Below are 16,653 nucleotides of genomic sequence, written 5' to 3' on the forward strand. Positions count from 1 at the left end.
TTCTTCTGCGGCGTTCGGTGGCGGAGTCAATTCAGAGCCGCATTACTGCCCCCAACTGGGCTAGAAGAGATGTGCAGGAAATATCAAACTGAATCATCCACAGAATTTTAGGAAACATCATTAATTTTCTGTTGCTATTTTTCTGCACACACATTTGTTAATATATGGAAACATGCCTCTGCTTTATGTCTTTGTGTTCTATGTACTGTTTTAATTCCAGAGTCTTAAATTAAGCTCTAACACTGCATCCCCCACTGTAAATGACAAAACAATTTGCACTCTTTATTATTGGTATTTTAAGTGCGATTAATTTATATTCCCAATTGTATTATATTTATTATTTGTGTTATTAATGTTGATGTGTTTTGTATTTTTGCTACAGTGTACAAGATTTCAATGTACAGCACTGTCCAAACAATGTTGTCTATGCTCTATTCTAAATAAACGACACTACATTTTTTCTTTTCACCATTTCGCATGACGATTAATTGTCAATTTTAATTAAATCTGTAAAGAGACTTGTGTTATGTAATTATTATAAGAATGTTTATGAAGAAATTATGGGAGGAGAACAAAATTAGACTAAGACACACTTCTCCACTGACTAATCCCGGACTCCCGGATAGAAGTGGCTGGAGAATAAAATGTTTGGGAAGCTCCCAAAATGATTGCTACTTAAAGCAAATAAAATAAATGTGTGTGTGTATGTATGTATGTATGTATATACATGTTTGTTGTTTTTTATTTTATTTTAAATTCCCCAATTTGTATGGTATAGCTTGAAAGAGAACAACTTCAGGGGTTATGAGATCAAAATCCTTTGAATGTGAAGTGTTTTGATGAGCTTTAGATGAAAGTTGTATTAAATCTTTTTTCTTAAGAAGGTCACATTTCTCCAACGGGATAACAATCAACATGCATTTAGAAATATGACCCATGCTGAGAATAAAAAAAGTAAGAGGGTTAAAACACCCTAATACAGTGACACACTACGAATTATGCTTAGTTTATTATGGCATATTTACATCTTTCACTATTTTAGTGGGAAACATGTTGATGAGATTGCTTGGTTGTCAAGAAGGAAATTAAGAATGTAAGCAAGTAAGTAATTTATATTTTTAGAGTGCTTTTCCAGACCAGGGTCACAAAGCGCTTAAACAATCAAAAACAAAACTCAATAAAATATTTACTTTAAAGATCAAGATAACACTAAGAACAACACAGGAGTTCCAGAAAATCAAGGAAAAGCCTGCACGAATAAAAATGTCTTAAGATGTTTCTTGAAGGAGTCAGAAGATCCATCAGGCGCGAAGAGAGAGGAAGATCGTTCCATAGCTTAGGAGTCTGGAAGGATTTCTCTCCTCTGGTCCTGAACCGTTTGCGAGGAACCATCAGTAGGTTCTGTATTTGAAACTATATAAAATACATAAATTGAGTCATTACAATGTCAACAGGGTCGTGGAAAATAACTAATTGTGCAGATGTTTGACCCCTCCAGGCCTCCAGCTTGACACTTGTCGGCATTACCTGTTGCTTGTTGTTGCAATACATTTTCCCTCCGCTAGATGTCGACAACCACCAAACTACTCCTCGGCTCCCCTGAACGACGTGATGGCATCTTCATTACTTTTACAAAGTCACACATAATTGAACATTAGTTTTAAAAAATATATATTTTAGGGATGGATAAACTAATGTCGACCAACACCAGTCTCTGCGAACATCCCCGCGTCTGACATCCATCACGGTGTTTTTAACAAGGTACTGGGGAGGAAGTGGTTCCTGCATCCCACGCAGGAGAAGGTTTTTCCGGTTAAAGTTTCCCCCTTTGTGACCAGGAAGTGGTGCGATGCCGTGTATCGATACATAGAAAACACAGATCCAGGAACCATGATAGGTAAGCGTCAGTTTGTTTTTAATCTCGCTGCAACTTCTCGTCGCTCATCGTTGTTGAACGCAATGCGGCTTTGATGTCAGATCAGTGGAACATGCTAAAGCTAGCCGGCTAGGAGGCTCAGTCTTGACTGTCACCCCGACATGTTTACAGTCTTTATGTTTGGGTTTGTTTTTTTTTCCTGCTCCGTGACACCGTGAATGCGAGCTATGGCCGTGTGTCGCGTTTATCTCGTGCTTGTAGTGACTCTCCCATTCCGAGATGCTAACAATAGCCTAGCATGGAAGTGTGTTTTGAGTGGTGACAGCTGCATCAACACAGAGGCCTCCTGCAACGTGGAAACTACCTTTGTCGTTGTTGTACTTTGTTTTGATGGAAGAAAAAAAAAAAAAGATGAATTATTGCTAGACAAACGTCACAAGAAACTCCCTGGAAGCATCATGATGGCAGAGCCTTAAAACCCTGATTTATCAAAAGAATATGAATATGATTTAGATACATTTTGTTTTATCTCTGCAGGATTATTATGTGTTCTAATGGGCGACGACATTCTCACAATCTCATGAAAGGTGAGTTATATATTTTCTGTTTTTTTCTACAGTGATGTCTACTTTTTCCTTGTAAAAAGACAACCTCCACATAATTTGTAAGAATGAAGCAATATCGGGATGTTCCCAAATGTTCTGATCAAGGCTGAGACATGGGCGTGTAGAGGAATGTGCTCCTTGTTTTTTTTCCTAAGTGTGCTGTGATACATTAGGCTGCATGTCTGGGCAGCAGACGTGATGGGATGCGGCAAGTGATGCGGAAACAAGACACTTCAGATCCGTTCAAGTTGAAGTTACTGTATATCAGTGCAGTGCTCAAGCTAAGCTCTAATGATGACATTCCTGTTGAGATAACGTGGCTTAACTGTTTTTTTTTTAATCATTGACACTGTATTTGATCGCACAAAATGTAGATCTTGCATGATCCCTTTTTTTGGTGACTGCTTTTACTTTATTATTACAATCAATGTTATGATAGCCTTGTTTTCTTAAAGGTGCATTTTTTTGTTCGTTTAAATCTAATGATGCTAAGAAAAGTATCTCACTCAAATTTGGAAACTGATATTTACGTAGACATTATCCATGTTTTCTTGAAAAGGCCACTTAAAGGGCACCTAATGTGCTGATTTAAGTGTTCATTTAATAAATATATTTATATAAGAAAATACACTTAAGTCACGCCCACTCAAAATGCTCTCTTTCAGCATAGAAGAAGTCTCGTCCAAGCAACCACGCCCACTCTGCTCTGATTGGTCACAAAAACACAAGTTGCATTCAAGGACTCACGCCCTGTAACTCCCGTTTTGTACATTAAAAATGAATAATAAAAATAAGGTTTGCTGCTTAATGTATACATTACAAAAACACCTAAAGGCAGAAGTTACTCTCACCATGTTTACATAAATATTTATTTTGTTTCCTGATTAACATGTAGGTACTTAACTGATTTAGGGCTTCTAGGGGAGGACATTTCACCAGAGTGATGTCAGAATGTATAATTTAAACAGCATTCTCGTTTGGCAAGATTTCAGAAGGGAGAGAACTTTATTAAGTAATAACTTCAAAGCGGAGCAACGTCACGATGAATGACCGACTGCATTTTGAAGAGGTCGACTTCAACATTTACAACATGTGAATAAGTCAGGAGAGTTGAGTTTTCACATTAGGTGCCCTTTAACGTCTTGCATCAATAGCTATGACATTGTACTGACAAAAACAATCCTGACTGCTTTTTAAGCAGATTTTTGGACATTGTTTTGCTTTCGGTTCTATTGTATTAACCAAAAGACAGTTTAACAATCACAAGATGTCAATACAATTCCGTGTTCCCTTAAAGCTTTAAGAAAATTATGCAAGTGTAAAGAAATATATATGGTGTACAAACCTATCGTGAGTTGAATATATATTGTATGGAAGCGTATCATGAGATGATTTGCTACAGCCCTAGTAACTACTTCTCAATTGGTACAAGAAAGTAATTTATGGGTTGATCATTTTTTGGGCTTCTTATTTTATGCATGTCATATGCCTTTAGTTCATTCATGGGCAATCAGTTTCCTTCCAAATTATTCGAGTACTCCATAAAAAAAAACACAAACAAAATCTTATTTTCCTACTTTGAGTAATGCTTATCTTAATTTAAACAGTTGTCAAGTTTTGCTTGATAATCACTCGATTATTTGATTGCATTTTCATTGGATGTTTTGTTACAAAATAAATGTTTGATAGCTCCGTGCCTACTGTCAATCATGTTCAGTTTTATAGTGACCTAAACACAACCTTGGTAATAAACTAGACTCTTAACTGCCGCCACACCTTCCAGTTGTTTCTTTGAGTTTTGATTTATGATTCATAGTAATCCTGGATTACAACCGTTGGAGTGCTGCAACTAATATAGCGAGAGAAGAGGAAGATGTGCACAGAAACATGGAAAAAAGGAATGTGAAGGAGGAACATGAAGACTCAGTGTGTGAAATAATCTGGATGTTAGTGTCAGAAAACCATCAAGCTTAACTTTAAATCTTACAAACCTTTTTGTTCTCGGTGGGTTTGACATTTTATCCAAATCACATCAGTTCCAAAACATAATTGTTCCTTTCCTTTCTAAACATGTACACTTTATAGTTAATAAGAGCCTCTCTAGCTTTCTGATGTGTTCCTGAATCTGTTGTTTATACCCAAGGAAAATAGCTTTGATCACATTTACTTTATGACCTGGGCTTTTATTTAACTTTCATTCAGACTTTTGGTGACTTTTTATTGGTTGTATAGAAGGAGGCTTAACCCAAACTTCTTCTAGTGATTCATTTCCCTGCATCAAAGTCAATATAAATTAGGAATATGGGGTTTCAGTTTAGATTTCTGATGGGAATATTCTTTTGCTTCATACACTGCAAACATTTTCAAGTGATTGTTCCTTTCATGTTTCATGTTCAACAGCAGGAGAACCTGGGCACAATTGGTATTGGGAATACCTTGACTTTCTCACATAAGAACTAGAGACGTTTTTTTTAAAAGATAAATTAATTCTGCTTTTTTTTCTCTCTAACTTAATTCTAATTGAAGTTTTAATTAATTGGCCGCATATAAACACCACCAACCCTAACGCTTCCATCTTTTAATCCACAAATATATATTTATATAGTTTGTAAAAGGTCCATCACAGCATTCAATATCGTTCAGTAAAGTGTAACAAAAACTTGTTGATAAAGACACACACCGGAGGATAAACTTGTCATGATTTAAAAATGTCCCTCGGGCATGATCAATATTAGACTTGAGTTGTTATTCTATCTCAAATAGACGGTTAAACATTTACAAGTAGGAGGAAAAATGAAGACTGAGACTGCCTTGTTGTCCAGCAGTGACCATGTCCCTGTCAGAACCTCATGACTGGACATCACACTGCAGTCGTAATCAACTCAAAACGCCATTAAAACAGAATTTTACCCCGTGTTTGTTTTGCTCTTGGCTTCATCGCATGTTAACGGGAACGTTTCACTCTTTGTTGAGCTAATTTGCTCTTCATGTTTATTTATTCCAAATGTGAGGTGTTGTCCCTTGATAATTGAAGTGAACTTCAACCCCTCCTTAAGTGCAAACAGTCATCAGCTGATATTTTCTTCATCCGAATTGAAGCCAATTTACCTGGAAAAACATGCTCCATCAAGTTTTTTGTCTGTCAGGAAGAGAAAATGTTTCCAAAATATCGACCTAAATATTTCAGTAATTTCCATTTTAATCTTACAGACAGCAGAGCATGAACTTAGATTTAATTTTTTTTCTGGGCAATTTCTTTCCTACTATAATCAATACAAAAACATTTTTCTGGTTATATTTTATTTTCATCACTTTCTGGGATTTAACAGGACAAAATTAGTGATTTATTTTTTTGTGTGTGTCTGTTTTATGTGCTTTAGACATAAGTTATTTATATCTACTAATTCATGATTTTTGACTTAATTTATTGGTGTAAGGTAAATTGATTTATTCTTAATCGGTTATGTTCTCCTTTATTAACCGTTGTGATATCTCTGTGTCAAGGTGACCAGTTCGCCCGAAAACAAAAGTGTTTTAGGTATCCCTAGTGTTGTCTCTGGGTCCAGGTGAACGACCTCCACCACTGCATATGTATTTCTGGAAGCCAGAAAGGTCGTTCACCTTGAGCCAAAGACAACACAAGGGATACCAAAAACACATTTGTTTTCAGGCCAGCGGGTCACCTTGACCCAGAGATAACACAAGGCTTCAAAAGCATGAAGTAAAAAAAACGTAACTTTGGTAAACGTGAAAGTATTTGATTTTAAGTTGTTGTTGTTTTTCTTTTTGTTTGTTTGTTATAAAGTTGGAAAGACTTTTGTGAAATAACTTTCTTTTGAAATGAAAACGTAACCACATTCAAGTCGTCGTACATTCCCCCGGAGTTAGGATCCCGGCTCCATAAATAGACAAGTATTTAACTGGGTGACCGTAGCGACAGTTGTTGAGGCTTAAACATGCAAATTCCTCTCTGATGGCTGAAGTTTAATCCTCTTTCCCTGCAGCTCTCTTCACTCATCTCACCACAGTTGTTTGTGTTTGAGGGAACTCTGGACCCAAATCACAGAAGGCCCCCACTTAGACTTGAACCCTGTTTTTCAAGACATTTTCCCACTCTTTAATCACGAAGATTTGCTGAGTTCAGTCAAACTCCGAAATCGTTGTTTCAAACAAATACTATACACAATAATATATGAAGTACAGTTGGTTTCAGGTTGTCCCTTGCATCTCACTGCAATAAACTGATCCAGTGCCCCCCAAAATGTAGCTACCCCCCCCCCCCCTACATTCAGTCACTACACTATGCTAATATGTAAAAACATTAAAGCCTAATTTAACCACATTTATTTGTGCAGGTCTCTCTTTACTCTCCGCAATGCTGCATCCAAAAGAAGCAGAGCTACCGAGTAGCTGCAGTATGGAAGTAGCAGGAATGGGCGACTTGGTCCCGAGTCCACAGAGCGAGGCCGTGGCTGAGGAGCTGCAGGAACTGTCGCTCAAACCGGATCCAAAGCCTCTGCAGGAGCGCAAGAACGGTGAGACGCTGCTAATGTGTAACGTCGTTGTGTGTCGTTGGCCTCACGTTTACACTGAAACGACATCAATCCAAGATCAGTTTCACAGAGGAAAAGAGAAAACATTACTAATAGAAAAAAAAGAGTTGAATTCTGTACTTTTTGTGCTCTCGCCGAGTTGAGTGTGTTCTGTCACCGCTCGGGATGGATTCCCTCCGTACCATCTGATGTCATTATTTTTGGCTTCATATTTAACATAATGTTTTGTTCTCCCTCCAGCTTTTTCCAGCCCAAGTTACAAGTGCATGTTCCATAAATTAGGATCAGTTCTGGAAGCATGAGTTGGACGTCAGATGCGTCTGTACATTGTGTTCAGCACTCAACTGTGGAAGTTGTGCCAAAGTTGTGCTCAGCATGTGAGAGCTGTAGTGTAATCCCTTTTGTGTGTGTGTAGACAGATGAAACTGTGTGGTGCGATCACAGCAAAGATGCTCGCGAGGAAGTTAATTTTGCTAATTGGCTTGCTTCTCTGTGCCGACCTCCTGATGCACTGAATTACGGTTGAGGCGACGGTTCCGCTCATGGATCAGCTGGATTGATTGAGTTTAATGTTACGACTGACCAAGTTTACTGTTTATCCATTTTTTTTCCCTACTTTAATTTAGCTTGAAAATATTCTCAAAGGATGGAATTCACTTGCATGCCCCGTTCATTCAGCATTATATGAATAATCAAGCGATTTGTTGAGGCTTTGTGAATTATTTGTTTGTAACTGTTTGGCCGATAAAAGCCTTTGTTAATTATTTATATTATTATGTGTTGGATGACGATCTTTTGAGTTGTGTATTGTTAAAGTTCAACCTTATTTATTTATATATTTATTGTAAATCCTTTTTAATGCATCTACTGCTAAAGACTTTTTTAAACCGTACTTTATCTCAGGGTCAATGTGACCCGAAGGCCCAGAAAACAAATGTGTTTGTGGTATCCCTTGTATTATCTCAGGAATACCACAAACACATTTGTTTTTGGGGCCCTGGGTCACATTGACCCTGAGATAACACAAGGGTTGTAAAACATATAAAACATGGTTGATAAGCTTTCATCATGCTTTTTTAAAAACAGGTTCTGGCATCACAGCTACATGAAAGTTGGTTATTGATTTGATATTTTCCTTTTATTAATCTTTTCTCTGCAGAATGCTTTGAATACATTGATTATATAGTAATTTTGATACCAGACGGACATGCACATGCTGGTATTTTATTACTTTTTTTGTCTTCGGAAACAAAGAAATCCATCAAATAAGTCGATTCGATGACAAAGCTCTATCGTTCATTCTTACGTTGTTCTCCAGCTTACTTCATTATTCTCAAAGCAACAGTAAACAGATTGTCAGTTCCTGTCTTATTAAGTATCAATCCATACATTGGCGTCTCGGCGAGTCACAAGACCATGTTTTCCTACGAGAAAAAAAACACACAAAAGGCTCACACTTTTCATTGCCTGAGGACACCACTCCCAAATTTAAAAAACCCACCTATTCTTGTGAGGTCTCGTCGTTCACTAAAAAATCTGGCGTGTCGCTGCAGGCACTAAATCCAGCCAGCAGAGCTTTGTTTTGTTACACTTCAATGTGTCTTGCACAGAGAGGAATTCCCGCAATTCTGCATCTTATCAAAGTTTTTATCGCCCATTTGGTTATGCAATCCCTGTATTGCACAAGGTCTTCTTCCTGTGTAATGGCCCGGCACAGGAAGACGGATTGTTACTCCTAAAACGTGCGCGTGTTTATATATAGAGGTGACATGTTTTTCAGGATGAGGAGAGGAGACAGATGTTTGGGTCACACATGCACAAGAATATACTGATCCCGAATCTTTGAAACTCAAGGGCTTAAAACAATTAACATTTCCTGTTCTTTCCCGCCCCTAAAAAAAAACAAAAAAAAACAGAGCTGCCCATGCTTTTGTAATGTGATTATATCCTTTCAGAAATCAGAAGTAGTCAAGCTCGTTTCTGCGTGGGAGTGCAGGCATTTACATTAGAAGGAAGGCAAGAAAGAGGGGAAGGTCATGCCTGTAATGGCAAGTATTGCATAACTTTTTCTGTGCGGGAGCAGAAAGAAAAGGGAGGAAGAAAGAAAAAGAAAGCATGCAAGTTAAAGGTTCAGGATTCAACTTTTTCAAACTTTTCTTCTTGCTGGAAAACACTTTCGTATCCAGTGGTTTCACCAGTCCTGTGTGACTCGAGGGCAGACTTTGTTATCCGGAGAGAGCAAAGAGGGACAGACATGTCGACCTGCACACGCCCTCTGAGCTGAGGCGTGCACACACATGCAGGCAGGCAGTCTTGAGAAAGGGAATGTGAGGTGCAGATACAACCTCGCGAGTAGCGCCACAGCAGGGAAGAGGTGTCTTCTATCTGGCTTTTACTGGACTTCTTTTCATTCTCTGAACCGGACCAGGTCAGACTATGGGCGACTAAAGTCACCAGGAGGGTAGACGTTTCAGCATGGTCCAGAGGGAAATGACAATCCCACCAGGTAAACACAAGCTGTTCTCTGCTGTATCAGGTTATCTTTGTTTAGTTCAGGTGTTGTTGAGGAGCTTCAGTCTGTCGGTAAATGTTACCTGTGTTGACTCAGGAGTCATGAGTTCTATTTGTCTGTCTTAAAGTGACATGTCATCTTCGGAGCATGGACACGATTGAATTAACATACGTTTATAACTAAGTGTGGATTAGTTACATGGGTGTTCTGTGATACATGTTCCTAAACGGGTCTATTATTAAATGTAGAAGAAAAGTTGGAAGGTGAGGAAGTAACTTTGACTCTTGTGCTACATTGAAGATTTTTACTTTGCCGTGTTCAACTTAACTTTAAGTTAAGCAATAGTGGTTCAATTGGTTTTACTTTCACTTTTTTGGATACTTGAAGTGAATCAATTTAGAATGATGCACTTACTGGCAGATCAACAATTCAACTTTTTTTTAAATCTTTTTGAATGGATCTACTTTTATCCAAAAATCATGGATTTCTTGTGTGTTATTATTTGTCACACTGTGGATGCACGTTAAATTTGTTTTGTTTGATTATATGTGAAAGTTTTTCATTCAAACCTTTTAGCACAACTTATCACTAGTCAACAGCTTTCCAGTGTAATTTTAGCTGACTAACAGGAGTTTTAGCTGACTTTTTTTTTTTTTTCTCTCTCTTAACTTTATTTTGATTATTTATACCAATAGTTGATGAGGTGGTCTATCTTCGTCTTTGTTGTCCTTTCAATTGTTCAGAGGTATCTACTCTAAAAGCAAATTAAACGTGTATCAAAGAAGAGAACCTTGACATTTACTGGGTGATTCCGTCTTTGACATTTACTTTGCACTGATTTAATGTGATATGCTTTTATTCACCAGACGATCGCTAACAAACTAAACTCTGGCTTCAGACATGGTTGCGTTGTGTGTCGTGACGTTCAGTATTTGCCACAACTAGACGTACGGGACAAAGTGGTCACAGACAATGACCATCGACTAGTAGCCGTCGGGGTGAGCATCAGAGCAGACTGAAATTCCTGCAGTGTTTACTTTCTGATGGAATGCATTATCCCGACTCTTAAACAAAGACAGATACAGATCAAGCTCTTTCCCCGACTGTCCCTGCGTCACCGTAAGAGCTCCTTGCTCTCGTCAACTCTACTGTATGCTATCAGTGGCTAAATGGACTTGAAACGTGTGTGCGCTCTTTCATGAAGACATTTGTTGCCATCCGAGCACTGCAGTGACTCAAGGATGGTGCAGTTATGCAACAGACTGGGCGGCTGCCAGCAGCACAGGCCCGCGCAGCACTCTGTTCGCCCGACAGTAGGAGGAGAGAGGGAGGACGAGATGGAGAAACTGATAAATGGCATGAAAGAGAAGGACTTAGCCAGGATTGTCGTTGAGAACTTGAAAGGGAGCTGAAGTGTGATGAAAAAGCCTTGAGAAATTGAATGCGGTGCTTAAATCATTTTTGTTTTTTTCTCATTAGCTCTGTGCAATTTTGAAATTAAAAATTGTTTAATTTAGTAGGAAAACACTTGCTACACTGTTGAGGGAAGCATACTCTCGGTGCAGAATCATGCCTCGGGTAATGTCAAATGTGTTGCCTCTTAGCTTGACAGTGCAAGTTATTTTCATAGCTATGAATGTTTGATTGGACAAAATAATTTGACGTGTATCATCCTCAAATCTAAACATTGCTAAATCTCTGCCACAAAACAGGCAGATTAAGAACTTTAAGCTGTCATAGTTTTGAAAGTTTAAATAAAAAAGGAAATGTTAGTTATAATATGAACTCTGAACTTCAGCATCATTGGCTTGTAATAATGGGAGTTGAGGTATGTTACTATATCTTCTGCCTATTCAATGTAGTTACAATAATTAAAGCTTGAAATTTCATATCGTAAAAGTGAGATAATAATTTTTGGAATTTTATTATACCTATGTTTTAGCGTGCGTTTTTATATATCTTGAACATAAGAGTTGTTTTTTTTTCCTGCTTTCACCAAAACCCCCAGTTTCAGTCCTGAACGCCGAACCCGTCACCTTTCACTTTCAGCACCGAGACATGCAGTGACGAGCTTTGGTCTTGATGTTTTCACACCTTTTCCTTCTTCTTGACTGCATTTGAACAAGGACGCCGCTCGTCTGTTATGATTTGTACTCCTGTGCATTCTTGTTAGATAATGATAAGCGAGAGCCAAGCATGGTCTCGCTCAGATATTTAGCCCGGAGGTGGAGAAAAACAGACGCATAGGCAGATATTGGTAGATGTGCTCGTCTAAACAAGAACGTTGCAAACACACACCCACAGGTGCAGGCCCACTCATGCCGCAGAGAACTCTTTAAACAAATCCACAGAGACCACCATTATTGCCAACGAAAGCATAATGAATAAGATTTATTATTATAAGACTCCTTTGTCAAAACCGTTTCACATAAAATGGCGATGGAAGAGCTAATGATGGATAATAAGATGTCCGTTCTTTTTGTTTTCAATTACTCCTCCTTGTCCCACCTGTTTCAAGTACACAACCTGCTGCGGATTTGTGCTTCTTGTCGCTCTGAATAATGGAACAGCCGTCCTCCTCTGACTCATGTGCCAACTTAACGTTAGCTAATGAACAATCCAGAGGACGGCGTGAGTGTTGTTGTGGTTAGAGTGACACACATCCTCAGCAGGTTTGTTCATTGTTTATTTATCACTCGTCATCGGTTGACTCTAGATCTGTGATTTAATTCACATTTGAAAAACTGACAAGGAAGTTATTTAGAAGAATTCAATATTTGTTCAAGTTGAGTTCTTTGTTGTTAAGTCTAGACTTCAAAGTTTCCCGTCATTGCAGAATGAACAATACAACTGGTATTTGAATATATATTCTTGTTTGTCACTTTTGGCCAACTTTAAATGCACTGTTGATGTTTTTTTTAGTGCGAGAAAACATGCTATTTACATGATGAGCTGGGTAAAGTTGATCAGATACTCCTTAAGTCAAAGTGTACACGATATACAGGAAATTTGTTTAATAATACACCTGCAGATAAACCAAGGTAGTTCTGAAGCTGTTTTTGTGCTTTTTTTGCACTTTAAATGTTAGCAATTATTTGTATTAAAGCTAATGTAACAAATGTGGTGACCTTGAGTCGTTTTCTATTGACTTTATTTAACAGAGCAATTCGATTTTTCTTTTTTTTAAAGGCTTCACAACTTGCCTTACACAATGGACATATTGTAAAAACTCAACATAATCTTAAACGGAAACAGACGAGTGACGGCCACAAAAATCTGTCGTCTATTCATCTAGCATTTGCAGTGTAGATGGTAAGACACAAAGGTAAATATTACAAGGGTCGATCTCATACAGGTTAGGCCAATTAAAAATGATTACATTTTATGGAACTGACTATATTCAGTCGGAAACTAATTTGAATTAAGTCAATGACTGTTGTATCATATGGAGACGTTTTCACAATGTTTTGTATTAGACTAAAATCTTTGCCTTTTTTTGTTTGCCGAGGAACATTGTTTTGGGGCCCCAGGTTAAAACTGGTCCCACTGGAGCAAAGCAAATATGTTACCTCAGTTGGTGGGGCAGGAGGTTAGGGGGTCCAGAACATATGAAATCATTTTCAGATGGTAGATTATGTAACAGTCTGTGTTGATTCACACACCAGGATTCACTCTTTCCAGAGTCCTGCTGCTCTGGTTTTCGTTTCATTACACACTTCATGTCATTCTGTAAATCAGATGGTCTACTTCCCCCTTTCTTTTAGACCTATGTTGTGGCTCCACAATAAGCAATTGTGTTATTAAACACCGCCCGATAGTGGATGCCTCCATTTTTCTTCAGCAATAACCGATACAGCAATGTCATTCTGCAACGTACAATCACCTTTGTATGGACTCGGTGTGACAAATCATGGTCGTCGGTCATGTTTTGTATGAGTCTCAAAGAGGGCACACACAAGCTTTTTATAGGCTTTTAGCGAATCGAATCTCCTTTCTCATCGTGCTCGGTGCCAGTGTGAGAAAGTTGCTGTTGACGTTGAGTGCTTTTTCAATCACCTTTACAGCTTTACACATCTTGACATTTACCCAAGGCCTGATCCTTTGGAGAAATAACCATCACGTAATATTCAAAATGTAGCATTTGTCCTGCCTTGTGGAGAAAGTTAAATGTTTAAATAAATGAGTAAAATAGACTGGAGTACAATCTACTTGCATGTGTTTGTATTTGTACACGTGCATAATCATTATCTGTAGGAAATGATGCAACTGCTGTGAGTCGGAACATGGTAACAAGAGAAGCCAGTTGTAATTGACTGTAATTTCCTTTAATTATAGTCAATTAGTCTTTGCTGCTTCAAGTTTCCAACCGTTTCTGTTGTAGATGAAGTAAGGAGACCTATGTAAGTGAAAATTACATAGTCATGAATTTGCTTATATTTAAAATGGCGTATAGTGTTAATTTAATTTTTGATCAACTCATTTTTAAATAATATATTTTAAATGTTTATTTTTGTTCTTTCTACAAGATCACACTAAAGTACAATATCTGGATCAAATTCTTGTATTTTTAACTTATTGTATCATCCTATACAAAGGGTTTTCTGCGCCAAGTGTACATGTTTACATCCAGATTCCACATTCTTTTGTGAATACACACACACACACATGGCAGCCATTAGCCTCTCGGTTCATGACATCATTGAAGGAAATCCTACAGTGAGTTTTCTTGACAAAATCACAGGATCAAACTGTAAAAACTTAATGTCTGGACTGTGTAGCTGCCAAATCCTGTGGTAAATTCCACAGCGTTGAGTGGGGGGAGGTCTTTCAGGAAATAAACAAGAAAAACACCTTCTGTTTTCCCTGCTGGAATGTTAACGACTGCTCTGACCTGGAGTTAGACCGATGTTGCTGATCATTCTATTTAGTTTGGAGCGTTACAATTGACTCCAGTCAATACATGTAGAACGCCCACAGCATTTTATCACATCCGTTTTCTCATTTCCTGCTCCATATGAAGACCAAAACAGTGTTTCCCACTTGTATTTTAATTGCTTTTTATATTACAATCTGTAGTTTGGTCTCAGGTTTGGGCCGAGACATTATTTTTGGTGGCTGGCATTGTTTAAAGCTTAAACATTTATCAACAATATAGTTAAAAAAAAACATGAAAACAATAGTTATTTTGAAGGCACGGCAGTGAGACACTTGGGTCTCGAGTGCTTTCCACTTTCAGCTCAAGGTCATGGTGACCAATAGGAAGCAGTAAGGGAGTTAAATGCCTTCATACCGTCCGTAGACAGTCTGTTTATTCTTTTTCTCCATTTTTTCATAGTCGAAAGGAGGAAGCAAAAATCCAGATAAGGACGTCCAAGGCCAAATAGCTGCACTTCTGCCTACTCGAATAACATTTCTCGTTTAAAAAAAACCCAACTGCAGTTGAAGCACAAACATGGTTTCAAACAGACATCACATCTGTGTACTTCCTTCACTGACAGGTTTTTTAAGATAAAGTATCAATTCTTCAACACAACTGCAGTTATTTATCATTTTCCTTTAAATTAAAACTATGTTTCCCTGTTCATACAACATAATTGAAGGATTTGTAATGTACTATTACAATTTTAGCATTTACTTGAAGGTTGTGCTAAGAAGATTGTTGTGCCAGAATATCGTTCACTACCATTAGAATGTGAATCATTGACTAGTACTTTTCATTATTGGGAAATATTAGTAGATGACACCAGGTGTTGCAAAAGCAGATGAATGAATGTTGGGGAAGACAACGCTCGTCTGTTAAATCAATGTCATAAATCCTCTCTCAACAAAGATAAGGATAACGATCGTCAAATTTTGATAAGACTTTAAAGTTGAAAAGCGTCTTCACAATATTTTCATGAGGATATGAACTAGACTAACTTTGTGCCGTAAACAGTAAGTTGCCTCACACTAACTAACTAATGCACTGGCATGTTTTGCTCCATGAGCGGGTCTGTGGTGCGAACATGTGTGTCGCTGAGATTAGCTCAGCAACCCAGCTATAATCCAACTATGCGTCATCATATTTCCTGTCCAGACTATGAATCACCACAAAGTTTTGGACACTCAGGTCAGTTGTTGTAGACGCCGGCCAATCCTTGGTCAATGTCTCACTCTGACCAGACATTTGAGGTGTGTTTGAAAACTGCTGTTCATTTTATTGTTTGCGGCAGTTCAGCATTCAATACATTCCTTTATTCAACCATGTGATTTCCAAAAACTACATTTTTAAAGTGATTAACTTTTTGGCATCGTACAGAGAGGAATCTGCAAAGCAAATGTTATCATAAAAATCCACAGAACTTGAGACGAAATGTAAATTTTGATTTGATTAAAACTTGTTTTTCAATTCATCTTTATTCTGAGCAAAGGAGCCAAACTAAACTCTTTTAATATGTTAATGTAATTTATGAACATCAATAATAATTGCTGGTAATAATTAAATATTAATAGATATCGACCTGATAAACGATTAATCAGATTGTTTCATTTATGATCTATATTTGTCCACAAGGGGAACAAATGGTTGTATGGAACGAAGAGTTCTCTTCAACATGTTTTTAAAAAGTCAGAAAAATAAAAGTATTTAAATTATATAGATGTGTTGAGTACAGCCTTTGAAAATATAAGGCTGAAGGTTGGCGTGTGTATACATGCAAGCCCTGCGTGTGTGTGAATGCATGTGTGTGTGTGTGTGTGCATGCACGTGTGAGTGCACGGCTCAGGGTAACCTTACCCTGCCGGTGCACAGGTGATACCATGCTGAATATAGCCCCCATATAGCCAGCTGGTCATGCTATTTAAACCAGAGTGCAAAGGGGTGGGGGACTGCGACGAGGTACACCGTTAACCATCAGCATTCAGGAGGAGCCCCAGACACTCTGGTGGTGGGACCAGACTACAAAATAGCCCTAGTCAAACAAGAGGATCAGGAAGCATTGGCTTTAAATCCTCGCATCATTCCCTCGGAGCGCTCGCCTTTAGCTTCACGCGTGTGCTGCTTTAGCTCAAGGACGAGAAAAACATACGAGGGATCGAGTGTCCAATCAATCGCTCTCAACATCATCA

The 16,653-nt window shown here is 38.1% G+C and overlaps 1 protein-coding gene across 4 annotated transcripts in view; it reads left to right on the forward strand.

Annotated features, from left to right (window-relative positions):
* The first annotated feature begins 1,624 nt into the window (after positions 1–1,624).
* Positions 1,625–16,653, forward strand: part of mrtfab (myocardin related transcription factor Ab) — a 36,654-nt gene continuing 21,625 nt past the window's right edge. For 2 of the 4 annotated variants that reach the window (XM_087784370.1, XM_087784368.1), the window contains exons 1-3: positions 1,627–1,897; positions 2,414–2,463; positions 6,837–7,016. In XM_087784370.1, the coding sequence (XP_087640496.1) occupies positions 2,421–2,463; positions 6,837–7,016 (223 nt within the window). In that variant the 5' untranslated portion in view covers positions 1,627–1,897; positions 2,414–2,420. Of the gene's footprint in view, positions 1,898–2,413; positions 2,464–6,836; positions 7,017–8,941; positions 9,541–16,653 lie in introns of those variants that run through there. The other 2 variants (XM_087784367.1, XM_087784372.1) reach the window with 2 other exon arrangements.

The sequence above is a fragment of the Callionymus lyra genome, chromosome 2 (genome assembly GCF_982586985.1).
Source record: "Callionymus lyra chromosome 2, fCalLyr1.hap1.1, whole genome shotgun sequence".
Taxonomy (NCBI): Eukaryota; Metazoa; Chordata; class Actinopteri; order Syngnathiformes; family Callionymidae; genus Callionymus; species Callionymus lyra.